The sequence below is a fragment of the Balaenoptera physalus genome (genome assembly GCF_965194825.1).
Source record: "Balaenoptera physalus genome assembly, chromosome: 20".
In the NCBI taxonomy this organism is placed as follows: domain Eukaryota; kingdom Metazoa; phylum Chordata; class Mammalia; order Artiodactyla; family Balaenopteridae; genus Balaenoptera; species Balaenoptera physalus.
The window spans coordinates 44,138,034-44,152,363 of NC_138901.1; the positions used below are offsets into that span (position 1 = coordinate 44,138,034).

At 39.7% G+C, this 14,330-nt stretch overlaps 2 protein-coding genes and 1 pseudogene across 3 annotated transcripts in view; 2 read left to right on the top strand and 1 right to left on the bottom strand.

Moving 5' to 3' along the window:
* SLFN12 (schlafen family member 12) overlaps positions 1-139 on the top strand; it is a 48,724-nt gene extending 48,585 nt beyond the window's left edge. Inside the window, exon 3 of the mRNA XM_082440023.1 lies at positions 65-139. Within this exon, the coding sequence (XP_082296149.1) occupies positions 65-96 (32 nt within the window). The 3' untranslated portion in view covers positions 97-139. The remainder of the gene's footprint in view (positions 1-64) is intronic.
* Positions 140-1,533: 1,394 nt separating this feature from the next.
* Positions 1,534-14,253, bottom strand: LOC309649755 (small ribosomal subunit protein uS8 pseudogene; annotated as a pseudogene). The gene is made up of 3 exons (XR_014268708.1): positions 14,031-14,253; positions 3,347-12,246; positions 1,534-2,851 (listed from the first exon to the last, which is right to left on the bottom strand). The product of XR_014268708.1 is annotated as a small ribosomal subunit protein uS8 pseudogene (transcript).
* The window catches only part of NLE1 (notchless homolog 1), an 86,756-nt gene continuing 86,631 nt past the window's right edge, over positions 14,206-14,330 (top strand). The window contains exon 1 of the mRNA XM_082440048.1: positions 14,206-14,324. The gene's annotated coding sequence lies outside the window, so the exon portion shown is untranslated. The remainder of the gene's footprint in view (positions 14,325-14,330) is intronic.

Here is a 14,330-nt window from a genome sequence, read left to right on the forward strand (position 1 = left end):
TGATATATCATAGGTACCTAAGAAGTATTCAGCTGAACTCTATGCTTTTCTTCCTCTCTTCCAGGTTTAAGGAGACCAAAGAGGTGTAAAAATTAATTTCAGGGCAGAAGACCTGAATAGACATTTTTCCAAAGACGACATAGAGATGGCTAATAGGCACGTGAAAAGATTCTCAACATCACTAATCATTATAGAAATGTAAATAAAAACCACAATGAGATATCACCTTACACCTGTCAGAATAGCTATCATCAAGAAGTCTACTACAAATAACAAATGCTGACAAGGAGAAAAGGGAACCCTCATGCATTGTTGGTGGGGATGTAAATTGGTGCAGCCATTGTGGAAAACAGTATGGCAGTTTCTCAAAAAACTAAAAATAGAACTACTGTATGACCCAGCAATTCCACTCCTGGGTATATGTCCAAAGAAAACAAAAACATTAATTCAAAAAGATACATGCATCCCAGTGTTCATAGCCGCATTATTTACAACAGCCAAGATACGAAACAACCTAAGTGTCCATCGATAGATGAATGGATAAAGAAGATGTGGTATATGTATACACAACGGAATACTACTCAGCCATAAAAAAAAAAATGAAATTCTGCCATTTGCACCAACATGGATGGACCTAGAGGGTATTATGATTAGTGAAATAAGTTAGAGAAAGACACTCTGTTATCACTTATATGTAGAATCTAAGAAATAAAACAAACGAATGTATATAACAAAACAGAAACAGATACAGTAAGTCCCCTACATACAAATGAGTTCCGTTCCGAGAGCACATTCGTAAGTCCAATTTGTAAGTCCAACAAAGTTAGCCTAGGCACCCAACTACACGATCAACTATATAGTACTGTACTGTAATAGGTTTATAATACTTTTCACACAAATAATACAGAAAAAAACAAACACAAAAAATAAAGAAAAAAAATTTAACCTTACAGTACAGTACCTTGAAAAGTACAGTAGTACAATATAACAGCTGGCATACAGGGGCTGTCATCAAGTGAACAGGCAAGAAGAGTTACTGACTGGAGGAGGGAGAGGAGGTGGGAGATGGTAGAGCTGAAGGTTCGTCAGCAATAGGAGACGGAGGGCAAGCTGCAATTTCACTCATGCCTGACACTGATGGAACACATGTTCGCATCTCTGAAAGTTCACAACTTGAAGGTTCGTATGCAGGGGACTTACTGTATAGAGAACAAACTAGTGGTTACTAGTGGGGAGAGGGAGGGTGGAGGGGCAAGATAGGGGTATGGGATTCAGATGTACAAACTACTATGTATGAAATAAATAAGCAACAAGGATATATTGTACAGCACGAGAAATATAGGCATTATTTTGTAATATCTTTAAATGGAGTATAATTATAAAAAATTAAATTACTATATTGAACACATGAAACTAATAAAATATTGTAAATTATACTTCAATTTTAAAAGAATTTTAAAAAATTATCTGCTTGCTTTATTTCATTAGGAAAACATGCATTTATGTCTTACATTTTTTTTCCTCTGAGGCATTTTATTTGCACATATGCATTACATCCCTAGAAAAAGAATCCAAGGATTTTCCCTCCTGTGTGTTTTCGTCTTGCTTCTTATGGTCCATGATGCCAGCTGAGGTTGTCAGTACAATGAAAGCAAACTGATGGGACAGGAGCAGCTTATTCTGCCATTTTTCTAGATCTTTGAGTCGCACATCAAATCTGGGGCTGATCACGCCACACTTATTTAGCCTGCCTGTGAGGTTCACAACAATCTTCCCATCCCTGTGATCATCGGTGATTTCAAATTCGCCAAAGTAACCATGCTTCATCGTCACAGTTAGAAACCTGACGATGACTTCGGAGCACGGCCTAATAAGAACCTGGCATCTGCCTCTCTTTTCAGCATTATTGATACTGTTGAGAGCATCAGCCAGGACATTCATGCGCACCCTTATGGCAGCATGGAAAGACGGCGAAAGGAGCTGTGTCTTACATTTGTAATAGCAAGCAAACATCTACCAGGCAATAGCTCAGAAAAGGCTTCATGAAAAAGTTAAGTTTGAAAAGATGCAACATATCATGGTTGATGAAGCTAAGAATTTCCACACTGACAACAGAGACTACTATGAGGAAAAAAAATCACTAAAAGGACAAAGAATTGCCCAGGAATATTTTTTTGGTTTTCTTGGACTACTTTCTGTAAATTTGCACCACTTGGATTACAGGGGCCTCCCCACTTCTTAGCCTAGCATTCAGGAAGAGAATACACCAGAGTGGTTTGCAATGAGATCCAAAAGCCAAGTACCTGCAAAGAGCAGTGCAGGACATCAGAGGAAATTCTCCACCTAACATCTCTCCTGACTCTCTGGGGGTTTCCTGGGCTCAGGGTGTGGATGGCACTTTAGAGATTAGAGTGAATTGTATTTGGAACATGAGGAGACCCATGTGGCAGAGCTATGCCAGTTCTTTTTTAAAAAGGATCACTCCCCGCAAGGGGTTTGTGTTTTAATAAGCACAGCAGATGAAGCTCCTTAAAGAAATGAGGAAGCAAAGGGTGTAGTCCAGAGCAACAGGGCATCTGAGGGGCTGGATGAGCACATCAGGTTGAACAGTGTCATCTGGTTTTCGAACTTGGGAAGGAAGGTCATGTTTGAGATCACTCCAAGCGTGGCTGAGACAACTATGGTACAGAATCTTACGCTCTCTCCAGCATGTGTTTCCAATATGGAAACACAGCTGTATATTCTGAAGGATAACTGATTGGAAGGCCCCCTGTCTAAGAAGAAACTCTGCCTGTGTGTGAAACTAGCTGTTCTAGGTGCTGGGAATCCCGTGGCAGATGCGAACTGGAATCTGTGAACAAAGGAGTACAAAGAATGGCAAAGCACGAAAAGTGATAATATGGTTGTAAAATGGGCAGTCTTTTTTTTAAAAGCCTTGCTTTACTCTCCTCCCTCCTGCTAATTTTCAGTCATTGTTCCCATGGATCACATCAACCAGAATTTAGCTGGCAAGGGAGCCCATTAATGTCATCCAGTCAGCCTCCCCGGGTCCAGAACAGGATGGAGAATGGATCCCAGAGGGACAAATGGAAGACACACCTTCTCATCTACTCTTATCCTTCCTGTGGGTGAAGGGTTAATGTCCCCAACACAGTAAATGAAGCTGCCCTCCCATGGTGTCAATTCAGTCAGATGTTCATCTGAAACCAAAAATGTCAGCCATCCCCAATCTTATCAGGCCACAGGGGAGAGGGGAGAAAGAAACATCAAAGAAACAATGATGTTTTTGTGCTAAACATCAATTAGCACAGAACCTAACTGCTGCTGTCCCACTTCTGGAGCTGACCCCAGGCTTCGGTTGGTAATTATAGCAGTCTTCCTTCTCCCACCAACTCCTCCAAGTTCTGCCCATCTCAGTTGGACGGGAGTCTTTACGTCATGGGGTTAAACTTTTATTCCTGTAGATTCTTAGTCCTTGAAGGTCTCTCATTCCAGCCCAAAGACTGTTGCTGACCTAGAGGAGTTCCCTCTGGCATTGTCTGGCAGGGTTACCCCTGAGTGGGGCAGAGGGCAGCAACCATCCCTTGTGGTTGAGTCCAGTGCTGTGAGTGGAGGGAAAGGCAGTGAAACAGTGGATGGAGATACCATGGGAGTCTGAGCTGCCTGCTTTTATAGCATGTTTTTGTCTTGCAGACCCACTTGTGCCCAGTCTCATACATATGAGTTCTATTTTATGATGAAAATTTTACTGTGCACCTTCACTGTGTGATTTAGTGGATCACATGACCCCTAGGATGTGATGGGATCTCAGGTCATCAGGTCACACAGTTACTTGGTGCCCCATGGTCAGACACGCAGTCTCAATAGGGCCCTGTGGGAAGCCAGATACTGATTTCACATGGACAACACTTGCTGGCAGAAGAGAGCATGGTCTTCCTCCAAAGCCTTGGGGGTTGTTATTGGGGCTTGTTAGAGGCTTTCTTCAGAACTCTGTCTTCTACAGAGCCTTCCAGTCTCATTGGGTCTGCTGGGTCATCATGTGAAAATGGCTGGGCATCCTCACTTTGGACCTGCTACAGAGTACTGTCCTCTGGCAGCCTTACTGGTTACCAGAAAGTAGATTAGAGCTGCATGTCTGAAATTCAGAGAAACCAACCAAGCATGGAGCTTCCCTCTTTGTAGTGGGCAGTGAACAGTGCTGTAATTCACTTCTTGGTTTTTACCCAAAGAGGTTCAAAACTTATGTCCACAGAAAGACCTACACACGGATGTTTATATGGAAGCTTTATTCATAACTGCCAAATCTTGGAAGCAACCAAGATGTCCTTCCACACCAGTGCCCTTCCCTTAGTGGAAGAGATTTGGTGCGATTGTAGAGTTAATCAGCATTGAACTCAACAATCCTACCGGTCAGGCCCTTGGCATGGTGCTCAACCATATCTGCCCTGAAATTATATGGGATGAGTGACTTCTCCAAGGCTTTTTGGTTTTCCGTGGATCTCCTCAGTGGGATAGTTTTGCTCTCAATCTCAATTTTTCATTGTCTATCCTTCTTAGAGCTATCAGAAAAAGGCAATTTACTCCACAATCTTTGTAATTACTGTTGTTGCCATAGAAACTAAAAGCCATAGTCACCCCAATGCCTTGCCCTCCAACTTTACTTCATCCTATGCCACTCCTGATGATGATGCCACTGTGTGTGTGTGTGTGTGTGTGTGTGTGTGTGTGTGTGTATAAACTATTAACAGGTAGCCTGAAAGGATACCCACCGAAGTCATGATGGTTTTTGCTGCTGGGGAGAAGGGAGAGAAATTAGGTGGGGAAGAGAAGAAAGAGGAGTTCAGATTTTTCTAAGGTATGTTATTTCTTTTATTTAAAAAAAAGCTTAAAACAAATATGAAAAAATATTAAGACTTATAAATCCTAGGTGGCAAAGAGTCATTGTATATATATATATATATATTTTTTACTTTCTGTGATTTTCAAATTTTACTCCTCCCCATTCCTCATGCATCATTATTCATTTTGATCATGAGGGACTTATCCCAGGATACAGGATGATAGAAAACTAAGAAAGTAATTCATAAAACTGTTACGTCAACAGGTAAAGACATACATACATGACAAAATCATATCAGTAAATGCCCCAAATTATTACATTACAAAAAATGCAAAAGTCATAAAAAGTAAAAGCTGTCTTTTTCACATCTGTGTTCCCCTGACACTCATTTGCCCTTCCCTGGAGCCAAATGCTACTGCAATTTTTTTTTAGGATATTTCCAAAGATATTTAATGCATTTGCAAACACATCCTTATATCAATTCTACAAGCAAAAGATAGACTTTTTTCTGCATGTTGCTTTGTTTGCCATACAATATACCTTAAAGATGGTCCCACATCCTATACTACAAAGCTACAGTAATCAAGACAGTACGGTACTGGCACAAAAACAGAAATATAGATCAATGGAACAGGATAGAAAGCCCAGAGATAAACCCATGCACATATGGTCACCTTATCTTTGATAAAGGAGGCAAGAATATACAGTGGAGAAAAGACAGCCTCTTCAATAAGTGGTGCTGGGAAAACTGGATAGGTACCTGTAAAAGTATGAAATTAGAACACTCCCTAACACCATACACAAAAATAAACTCAAAATGGATTAAAGACCTAAATGTAAGGCCAGACACTATCAAACTCTTAGAGGAAAACATAGGCAGAACACTCTATGACATAAATCACAGCAAGATCCTTTTTGACCCAGCTCCTAGAGAAATGGAAGTAAAAACAAAAAACAAATGGGACCTAATGAAACTTAAAAGCTTTTGCACAGCAAAGGAAACCATAAACAAGACCAAAAGACAACCCTCAGAATGGGAGAAAATATTTGCAAATGAAGCAACTGACAAAGGATTAATCTCCAAGATTTACAAGCAGCTCATGCAGTTCAATATCAAAAAAACAAACAACCCAATCCAAAAATGGGCAGAAGACCTAAATAGACATTTCTCCAAAGAAGATATACAGATTGCCAACAGACACATGAAAGAACGCTCAACATCATTAATCATTAGAGAAATGCAAATCAAAACTACAATGAGGTATCATCTCACACCAGTCAGAATGGCCATCATCAAAAAATCTAGAAACAATAAATGCTGGAGAGGGTGTGGAGAAAAGGGAACCCTCTTGCACTGTTGGTGGGAATGTAAATTGATACAGCCACTATGGAGAACAGTATGGATGTTCCTTAAAAAACTAAAAATGGAACTACCATACGACCCAGCAATCCCACTACTGGGCATATACCCTGAGAAAACCATAATTCAAAAAGAGTCATGTACCAAAATGTTCATTGCAGCTCTATTTACAATAGCCAGGACGTGGAAGCAACCTAAGTGTCCATCAACAGATGAATGGGTAAAGAAGATGTGGCACATATATACAATGGAATATTACTCAGCCATAAAAAGAAACGAAATTGAGTTATTTGTAGTGAGGTGGATGGACCTAGAGTCTGTCATACAGAGTGAAGTAAGTCAGAAAGACAAAAACAAATACCATATGCTAACACATATATATGGAACCTAAGGAAAAAAAAAAAAAAGGTCATGAAGAACCTAGGGGCAAGACAGGAATAAAGACACAGACCTACTAGAGAATGGACTTGAGGACACAGGAATGGGGAAGGGTAAGCTGTGACAAAGTGAGAGAGTGGCATGGACATATATACGCTACCAAACGTAAAATAGATAGCTAGTGGGAAGCAGCAGCATAGCACAGGGAGATTAACTCCGTGCTTTGTGACCACCTAGATGGGTGGGATAGGGAGGGTGGGAGGGAGGGAGATGCAAGAGGGAAGAGATATGGGAACATATGTATATATATAACTGATTCACTTTATCATAAAGCAGAAACTAACACACCATTGTAAAGCAATTATACTCCAATAAAGATGTAAATAAATAAATAAATAAATAAATAAAATGGTCCCACATCAATATGTATAGAGAGCTCTATTCTTTTATGGCTTCATAGTATTACAATATGTTGATATGTCATTAAGTTATTCAACCCTTTTGGGTGGATATTTACTATTTTGTAGTCTTCTGCTATTAGATATAAAGTGAAATTCAGTTACCTGCACAGAAGTCATTTCAAACATGTTTAACCATATATGTAGAATAAATTCCTAAAAGAGGAATTGCTAGGTAAAGGGATATGTGCATTTAAAATTTTGATAGCTACTGCCAGATTGTTGTTGATAGAAGTTGTACTACTTTATGACAATATACAAAAGTGCTTTTTCCCTACCAAATGGTAAAACAATTAAGTTTGAACTTAATGATTCTGTCAATCTAATAAGTGAAAAAGAGTGATATCTTGTTGTAGTTTTTAACTGATGATTCTATATCATGACCAAAGTTTCCATAAATTTAGGAACTATTTTAAATTCCTTTTCTGTGTTCTTCTGCCTGTTCACATCTTTGGCCATTTTTCTTTGGGAATGTTATTTTTTTTTTCTCTTAGATTTGTAGAAACTTTTTTTTTTACAATTAGGAGTTAACTATTGTCTTTGGGACTTCCCTGGTGGCACAGTGGTTAAGAATCTGCCTGCCAATGCCAGGGACACGGGTTCGAGCCCTGGTCTGGGAAGATTCCCACATGCCGTGGAGCAACTAAGCCCATGCACTACAACTGCTGAGCCTGCACTCTAGAGCCTGTGAGCCACAACTGCTGAGGCCACATGCCACAACTACTGAAGCCCACGCGCCTAGAGCCCGTGATCTGCAACAAGAGAAGCCACCCCAATGAGAAGCCCGCACACCACAACGAAGAGTAGCCCCAGCTTGCCACAACTAGAGAAAGCCCGCGCGCAGCAACGAAGACCCAATGCAGCCAAAAATAAATAAATAAAAATAAATAATAAATTCATTAAAAAAAGGAGTTAACTATTCTCTTCGATTTTTCTTGCAAATATATTCAAAGTGTGTTTTTCATTTCTTGATCCTTTTATAGTGTTTTTGCTATAAAGATACTTTTGTTTTAAAAAAATCATTATTTTCTTTCCTGGTCTCTGATTGAGGGCCATATTTAGGCCTTCCCTATGCTGAGATTATAAAAAAATAAATGTCCTACTTTTTCTCCATGTACTTCCATGATTTCATAGTTTTACATTTAAGTATTGCATCCATTTGGAATTTATTTGGGTGTCAACTGTGATGTATGGCCCAAGCTTAATTTTTTTCAGATAGGTACCCAAGTCATTCAACATCATTTATTGAATAATCCATCTTTTTTTCCAACTAAGTTGAATGCCACCTTTGATATATGTAATATTCCCAGACATATTTGAATTTATTTTTGGACATTCTAGTCCATCCCATTGACCTGCCACACAGCAGAACCATGTTGTTTTAATTATTGTAGCTTTACAATATGTTTTAATACTTGGCCATGCTAATTACCCTCAGCTTTTTCCTTTTTAGATTTTTCCTAGATAATCTTGCTTTTTATTTTTCAATGAACTTTAAAAAAACTTCGATGCTTTGGAAAAATTTGTGTCAGTATTTTTATTGGGATGACATTGAATTTATAGATTAACTTAGTGAAAATGGATATATTTATGATTTTGAGTTTTCTTATTCAAAAACACTCTACTCTTGGGCTTCCCTGGTGGTGCAGTGGTTAAGAATCCACATGCCAATGCAGGGGACACATGTTCAAGCCCTGGTCTGGGAAGATCCCACATGCCACTGAGCAACTAAGCCCGTGCACCACAACTACTGAGCCTGTGCTCTAAAGCCCATGAGCCACAACAACTGAAGCCTGCGTGCCTAGAGCCTGTGTTCTGCAACAAGAAGCCACCGCAATGAGAAGCCTGTGCACCGCAACGAAGAGTAGCCCCCGCTCGCTGCAACGAGAGAAGCCTGCACACAGCAACAAAGACCCAACACAGCCAAAAATAAATAAAATAAAATAAAATAATTTAATTAAAAAAAAACAGTCTACTCTTTATCTGTACAAGTTCTCTTTTGGCTTCTTCAGTTCTTTTGTTGTTGTTTTTTGGCTGTGTTGGGTCTTCGTTGCTGCACGGGGGCTTCCTCTAGTTGTGACGAGTGGGGGCTACTCTTTGTTGTGGTGCACAGGCTTCTCATTGCAGTGGCTTCTCTTGTTTCGGAGCACGGGCTCTAGGTGCGCGGGCTTCAGTGGTTGCAGCACGTGGGCTCAGTAGTCGCAGCACACAGGCCCTAGAGCGCGCAGGCTTCAATAGTTGCAGTGCATGGGCTCAGTAGTTGCGGTGCACAAACTTTAGGGTGCGCAGGCTTCAGTAGTTGTGGCACACGGGCTCAGTAGTTGTGGCTCACAGGCTTAGTTGCTCCACGGCATGTGGGATCTTCCCGGACCAGGGATCGAACCTGTGTCCCCTGAATTGACAGGCGGATTCTTAACAACTGCACCACCAGGGAAGTCCCTTCAGTTTTGTTTTATAGTTTTATTCATATAGGCTTGACATTTCTTGTCACAGATTTTCTTACTTTATCTTTTTTGTTGGAATTACAATAGGGCTTTTTTTCCTTTCCTATACCTTCTAAGAGATGTAGTTTGCATATATGAAGGCTATTGAATTATCTGACAATTAGAAAACAATACATACAGATTAACCTTATATTTTACTGATGCATTTCTTCACCCTTCTTTCTTGAAACAGCTGCTTTCTTCTTAGGTCATTTTTCTCTCGTAGAAGGACATTATTCAGTGATTCTTTAGGGGATGGGCTATGATTGATTTTATTTTTAATCCCTAGTCGTTGCAAGTCTGAAAATTTATTTATTTTGCCCTCAACCTTAATGATAGTTTGATCGGGGAGAGAAGTCTAAGTTCAAAGTTGTTTTTCCATAGTACTTTGATCATACTGCCCATATTCTTATTGCATCCAATCTTGCTCATGAAATAGTTATTGTCAAATTCATTCTTCTTTTTGTAGACTATCTAAACTTTTTTCTCTTTAGGATTAAAAAAAATCTTTAATGTTCTGAATCTTCACTATAGTGTGTTACATGTTTGACTTATATATCCTGCCCACTATTCTGGAAACTCTTTTAGTCTAAGGAGGTATGATGGTGGTGATTTTGCACACACACCCCAGGGACATTTAGCAGTATCTGGAGATATTTTTGCTTGTCACAACTGGGGACGGAAGGCTTTGCTGCTAAACATCTTACGATCCCCAGGAAAGCCCCTCACAGCAAAGAATTATCCAGCCCAAACTGCCAATAGTGCCATCACTGAGAAACCCTGAAGTATGGGATTTTAGTTCTAGGACTTGGTCTGGCCAAGTGGGTGAAAAATGGATTTGGCCTCAGCCTCAGGGTAAGTTTCTGGCTGGGGGGGATTCAATCTTGGCTTTGCAACAGTGGTTGTCCTGGCCCTGAGGTGGTGGCAGCCTCTGTTTACTACTATGGTTTATCTCACTCTTTCCTACTTGTACAAATGCCTCATAGTTTTTGGTCCATGAAGAGGCGCTTTTCTTGTTTTTGAGCATGACTATGTATATAGTAATGTTTTTAAATATCTTTTTCACTATTTCTATGAATTTTCTTTTGAGAGAGAGATTCCAACATGTGACCTTCAAGGTCTTTACCCAAAGGTACAAACTCAATAGAATTAATTCCAGCAATACTGAAAGATAAAAGGAAGCAACAAATCACGCATAATCCCAGCAACCAAAAACATTCAATATTAAATTCCACAGAGCTGTTTTTTAAATACATCTGATAACGTATAAAAACAGCTAGACAGAATTAATTATGTTAAATGGAACTATATTATACATACTATTTTGAAATTATTTTTACATTTAATTAGCTTGAACTCAACTGAAGAAAAAGCAATTAATAAAATTGAAGACCCAATTACTGAATATATTTTTTTTAGCCCAAGAACTTTTAGTTACTGAAAGTTATCCAATATTAAAATAACTAAATTACAAAAGTGTTAAAAATGTTTGGAATCATTTTAAAGTTATTTTGAAATATGTATTAGCATTCAGCAACTTCTTGCCATGAAAAATGACATTAGCAGTCAAACTTCCTCACTCCCCCTACCACCCCCTTACCTTTGTTAATTACTGTAATGGGCATCTGCTGTTTTGATCTAACAAACATCCTCCCACCCTACTTTAGTAACTGATATTCTTTTGGGGAACTAACCAAACTAACCACTTTACATCAAGTCTTTCGGAGATTTTCAACCAAGATGTTTTCCCTATGCTAGCTAAGAGTTGAGTACAGCATCCAAGCTAGACAAATACGAGTCTCTGACTATAATTTGACCTTTATAAACCAAGTAAAGAAAATGACTGGAGCCAATTCACACCTGTGATCTAGATCCTTGGAACTTCTCAGGTACCTATCTTCTCTAAGTCAGCATGTCTTTTGATTCTGTGAGTGGTCCTCCCTCATGATTCCAGTAAAAGTTTTTATTGTTGTTTGTTTAAATTATCCAGAGCCTGCTTTTGTTGAAACAAAAAAGTCTATCTGATATAAATATATTTTTACTTTGTCAAGGTTTATAACATTCTTTTCCATAATTCCTATATAGTCATAATTCCTATATATCTTAATTATATACATGTTAATGGATTTAAAGTCCAATTACCATTATCTTTTTTTTTAAATTAATTTATTTTTATTTATTTATGGCTGTGTTGGGTCTTTGTTTACTGTGCGAGGGCTTTCTCTAGTTGCGGCGAGCGGGGGCCACTCTTCATCGCGGTGCGCGGGCCTCTCACTATCGCGGCCTCTCCCATTGCGGAGCACAGGCTCCAGACGCGCAGGCTCAGCAGTTGTGGCTCACGGGGCCCCGTTGCTCCGCGGCATGTGGGATCCTCCCAGACCAGGGCTCGAACCCGTGTCCCGGCATCGGCAGGCAGACTCTCAACCACTGCGCCACCAGGGAAGCCCCCATTATCTTTTATTTTCACATATTGCCTGCTTAGCTGGATTTCCTCGCTGAATAATTTTTCTTCAAGAATGAATCAGGGGTCTTGTATTTAAAGAATTCTTTCATGTTCAAAAAATCCATGAGCTGCCTTTGTACTAGAATAATATTTTGGCTAGGTTTATTATTTTTAAGCTAAAATTTCTTTCCCTAAGAAAGAATTTCTTGCTTCATTGTCTTCTTAGATGCTTCTGGTCAAGATGGAGTAACAGTGACTACTTTCTACTCTCCCTTCTGAAACAACTGCAAAATCAGACAAAATATATGAAACAACAGGTCTCAAGACACTGGAAATTAGGACTGTGATCCCTGAGATATGGGAAACTAATGAGGTGGTCTCTATCACTGCCCCAGCTTACTGCCTGTAGAAAGTTTCTAAGCTATAGTTCAGAGAGTGAAAACTCAGGTACAGTTTGGCAGTCTCCATGAGGTGAATACAGAGTTGGGAACCTAGGGGGGGCCAAGAAAACTAGAGATTGTAAGGCAGAATACCAACTCAGAGGACAGAGTTTCATAGACAGAAAATTCTAAAATCTGCAAAGCATTCTTTCTGAGTACTCAGATGAATACTTATCAGCTTATGCCTGTGAGGAAACACTTGAGGATGGAGAAATATTCACCCCAAAGTATTAGAGGGAACAAGCCTTAGAGCTCACATAGGGCCAGAAATAGTATCTGTTCCTACCAACCAGAGTGAAAAACATCAAAATTCACAGGGCATTAGGTAGAGTACTCAGAAGAGTTTTGCCTCAGTAGGTGCAAAAAATGAACCCTAGACTAAATGCTGCTCTGGTCCTGTACAAAGCTTAAAAACAAAATCCAAAAGGATCAAACTATTTCCAATTAACTTAACCATGTCTCAGAACAAAGCTCATGAGTACTTATAAGAATACAAAAACATTCAGCACCCAAAGTGGTAAAACTCACAATGTCTAGCATCCAACAAAAAATTACCATGTGGGACTTCCCTGGCAGTCCAATGGTTAAGACTCCACACTTCCACTGCAGGGGGCGTGGATTCCATCCCTGGTCAGGGAACTAAGATCCTTTATGCCACGTGGCATGTGCATGGCCAAAAAAAAATTTTTTAATAAATAAAATTAATTTTTTTTTAATTTTTAATTTTTTTAAATTAAAGTTTTATTTATTTTTTTTAAGTTTTATTTTTTTAAATTTAAATTTTTATTTTAAAAAATTAAAACAATTTTTTTAAAAATTAAAAATTTAAAAAAGTTTTAATTACCATGTCTGCAAAGAAGCTGGAAAATACCAACTATTAAGAGGAAAATAACCATTTGAAATTTTTTAAATAACTTTTTAAAAATTAATTAATTTATTAATTTATTTATTTTTGGCTGCTTTGGGTCTTCTTTGCTGCGCCCAGGCTTTCTCTAGTTGTCGTGAGCAGGGGGCTACTCTTCGTTGCGGTGAGCAGGCTTCTCATTGCGGTGGCTTCTCTTGTGATGGAGCATGGGCTCTAGGTGCCCGGGCTTCAGGAGCTGTGGCTCGCAGGCGGGCTCTAGAGTGCAGGCTCAGTAGTTGTGGCGCTCAGGCTTAGCTGCTCTGCAGCATGTGGGATCTTCCTGGACCAGGGCTCGAACCTGTGTCCCCTGCATTGGCAGGCGGATTCTTAACCACTCTGCGACCAGGGAAGCCCAACCATTTTAAGTTGACTCAGAATTAACACAGATATATAATTAATAGACTACAACCTTAAAATAGACGTATTAACTGTATTCCATATGTTCAAGAAACTAGAAGAAAAGTTAAACATGCTACATAGAAACACGGAAAATATTAAAAGAGAATCCAAATCAAGCTTCTAGAGAAAGAGTAGAAGATGAAACCATCTGAGGTGAAAAATATACTGAATGTGATTAATGGCATATTAGGCATTGCATGCAGAAGAAAACATTAGTAACTTTAAGACGTAGCAACAGAAATAGCATAGAAAACATATTTTAAACAGAACATCAGTGAGGTGTAGAACAAAGTCAAGTGGCCTTATACACACATAACTGGAGTACCTGAGGAGAGAAAGGGGTATAGAAAATACATTGGAAGTCAGTGGGGAAAGCTTTCGAGCAGCTGGGCCCGGGGTTCCCGCTCGCTCTCCCGCTCCCGCTCCAGCCCCAGTTCCCTCCCGGCGACGCGGACTTTGACCCCGACCCCGACGCCGACCCCGACGCTGACCTCACGTTGACGCTGACCTCACGCTGACGCTGACCTCGACGTTGACCCCCCCCCCGCCGCCAGAAGCTCCTTCTCCTCACCGCATTCACAGAGCGAGACCCTCGGGCTACAGGAGGAGGACCAGCACGGTGAGC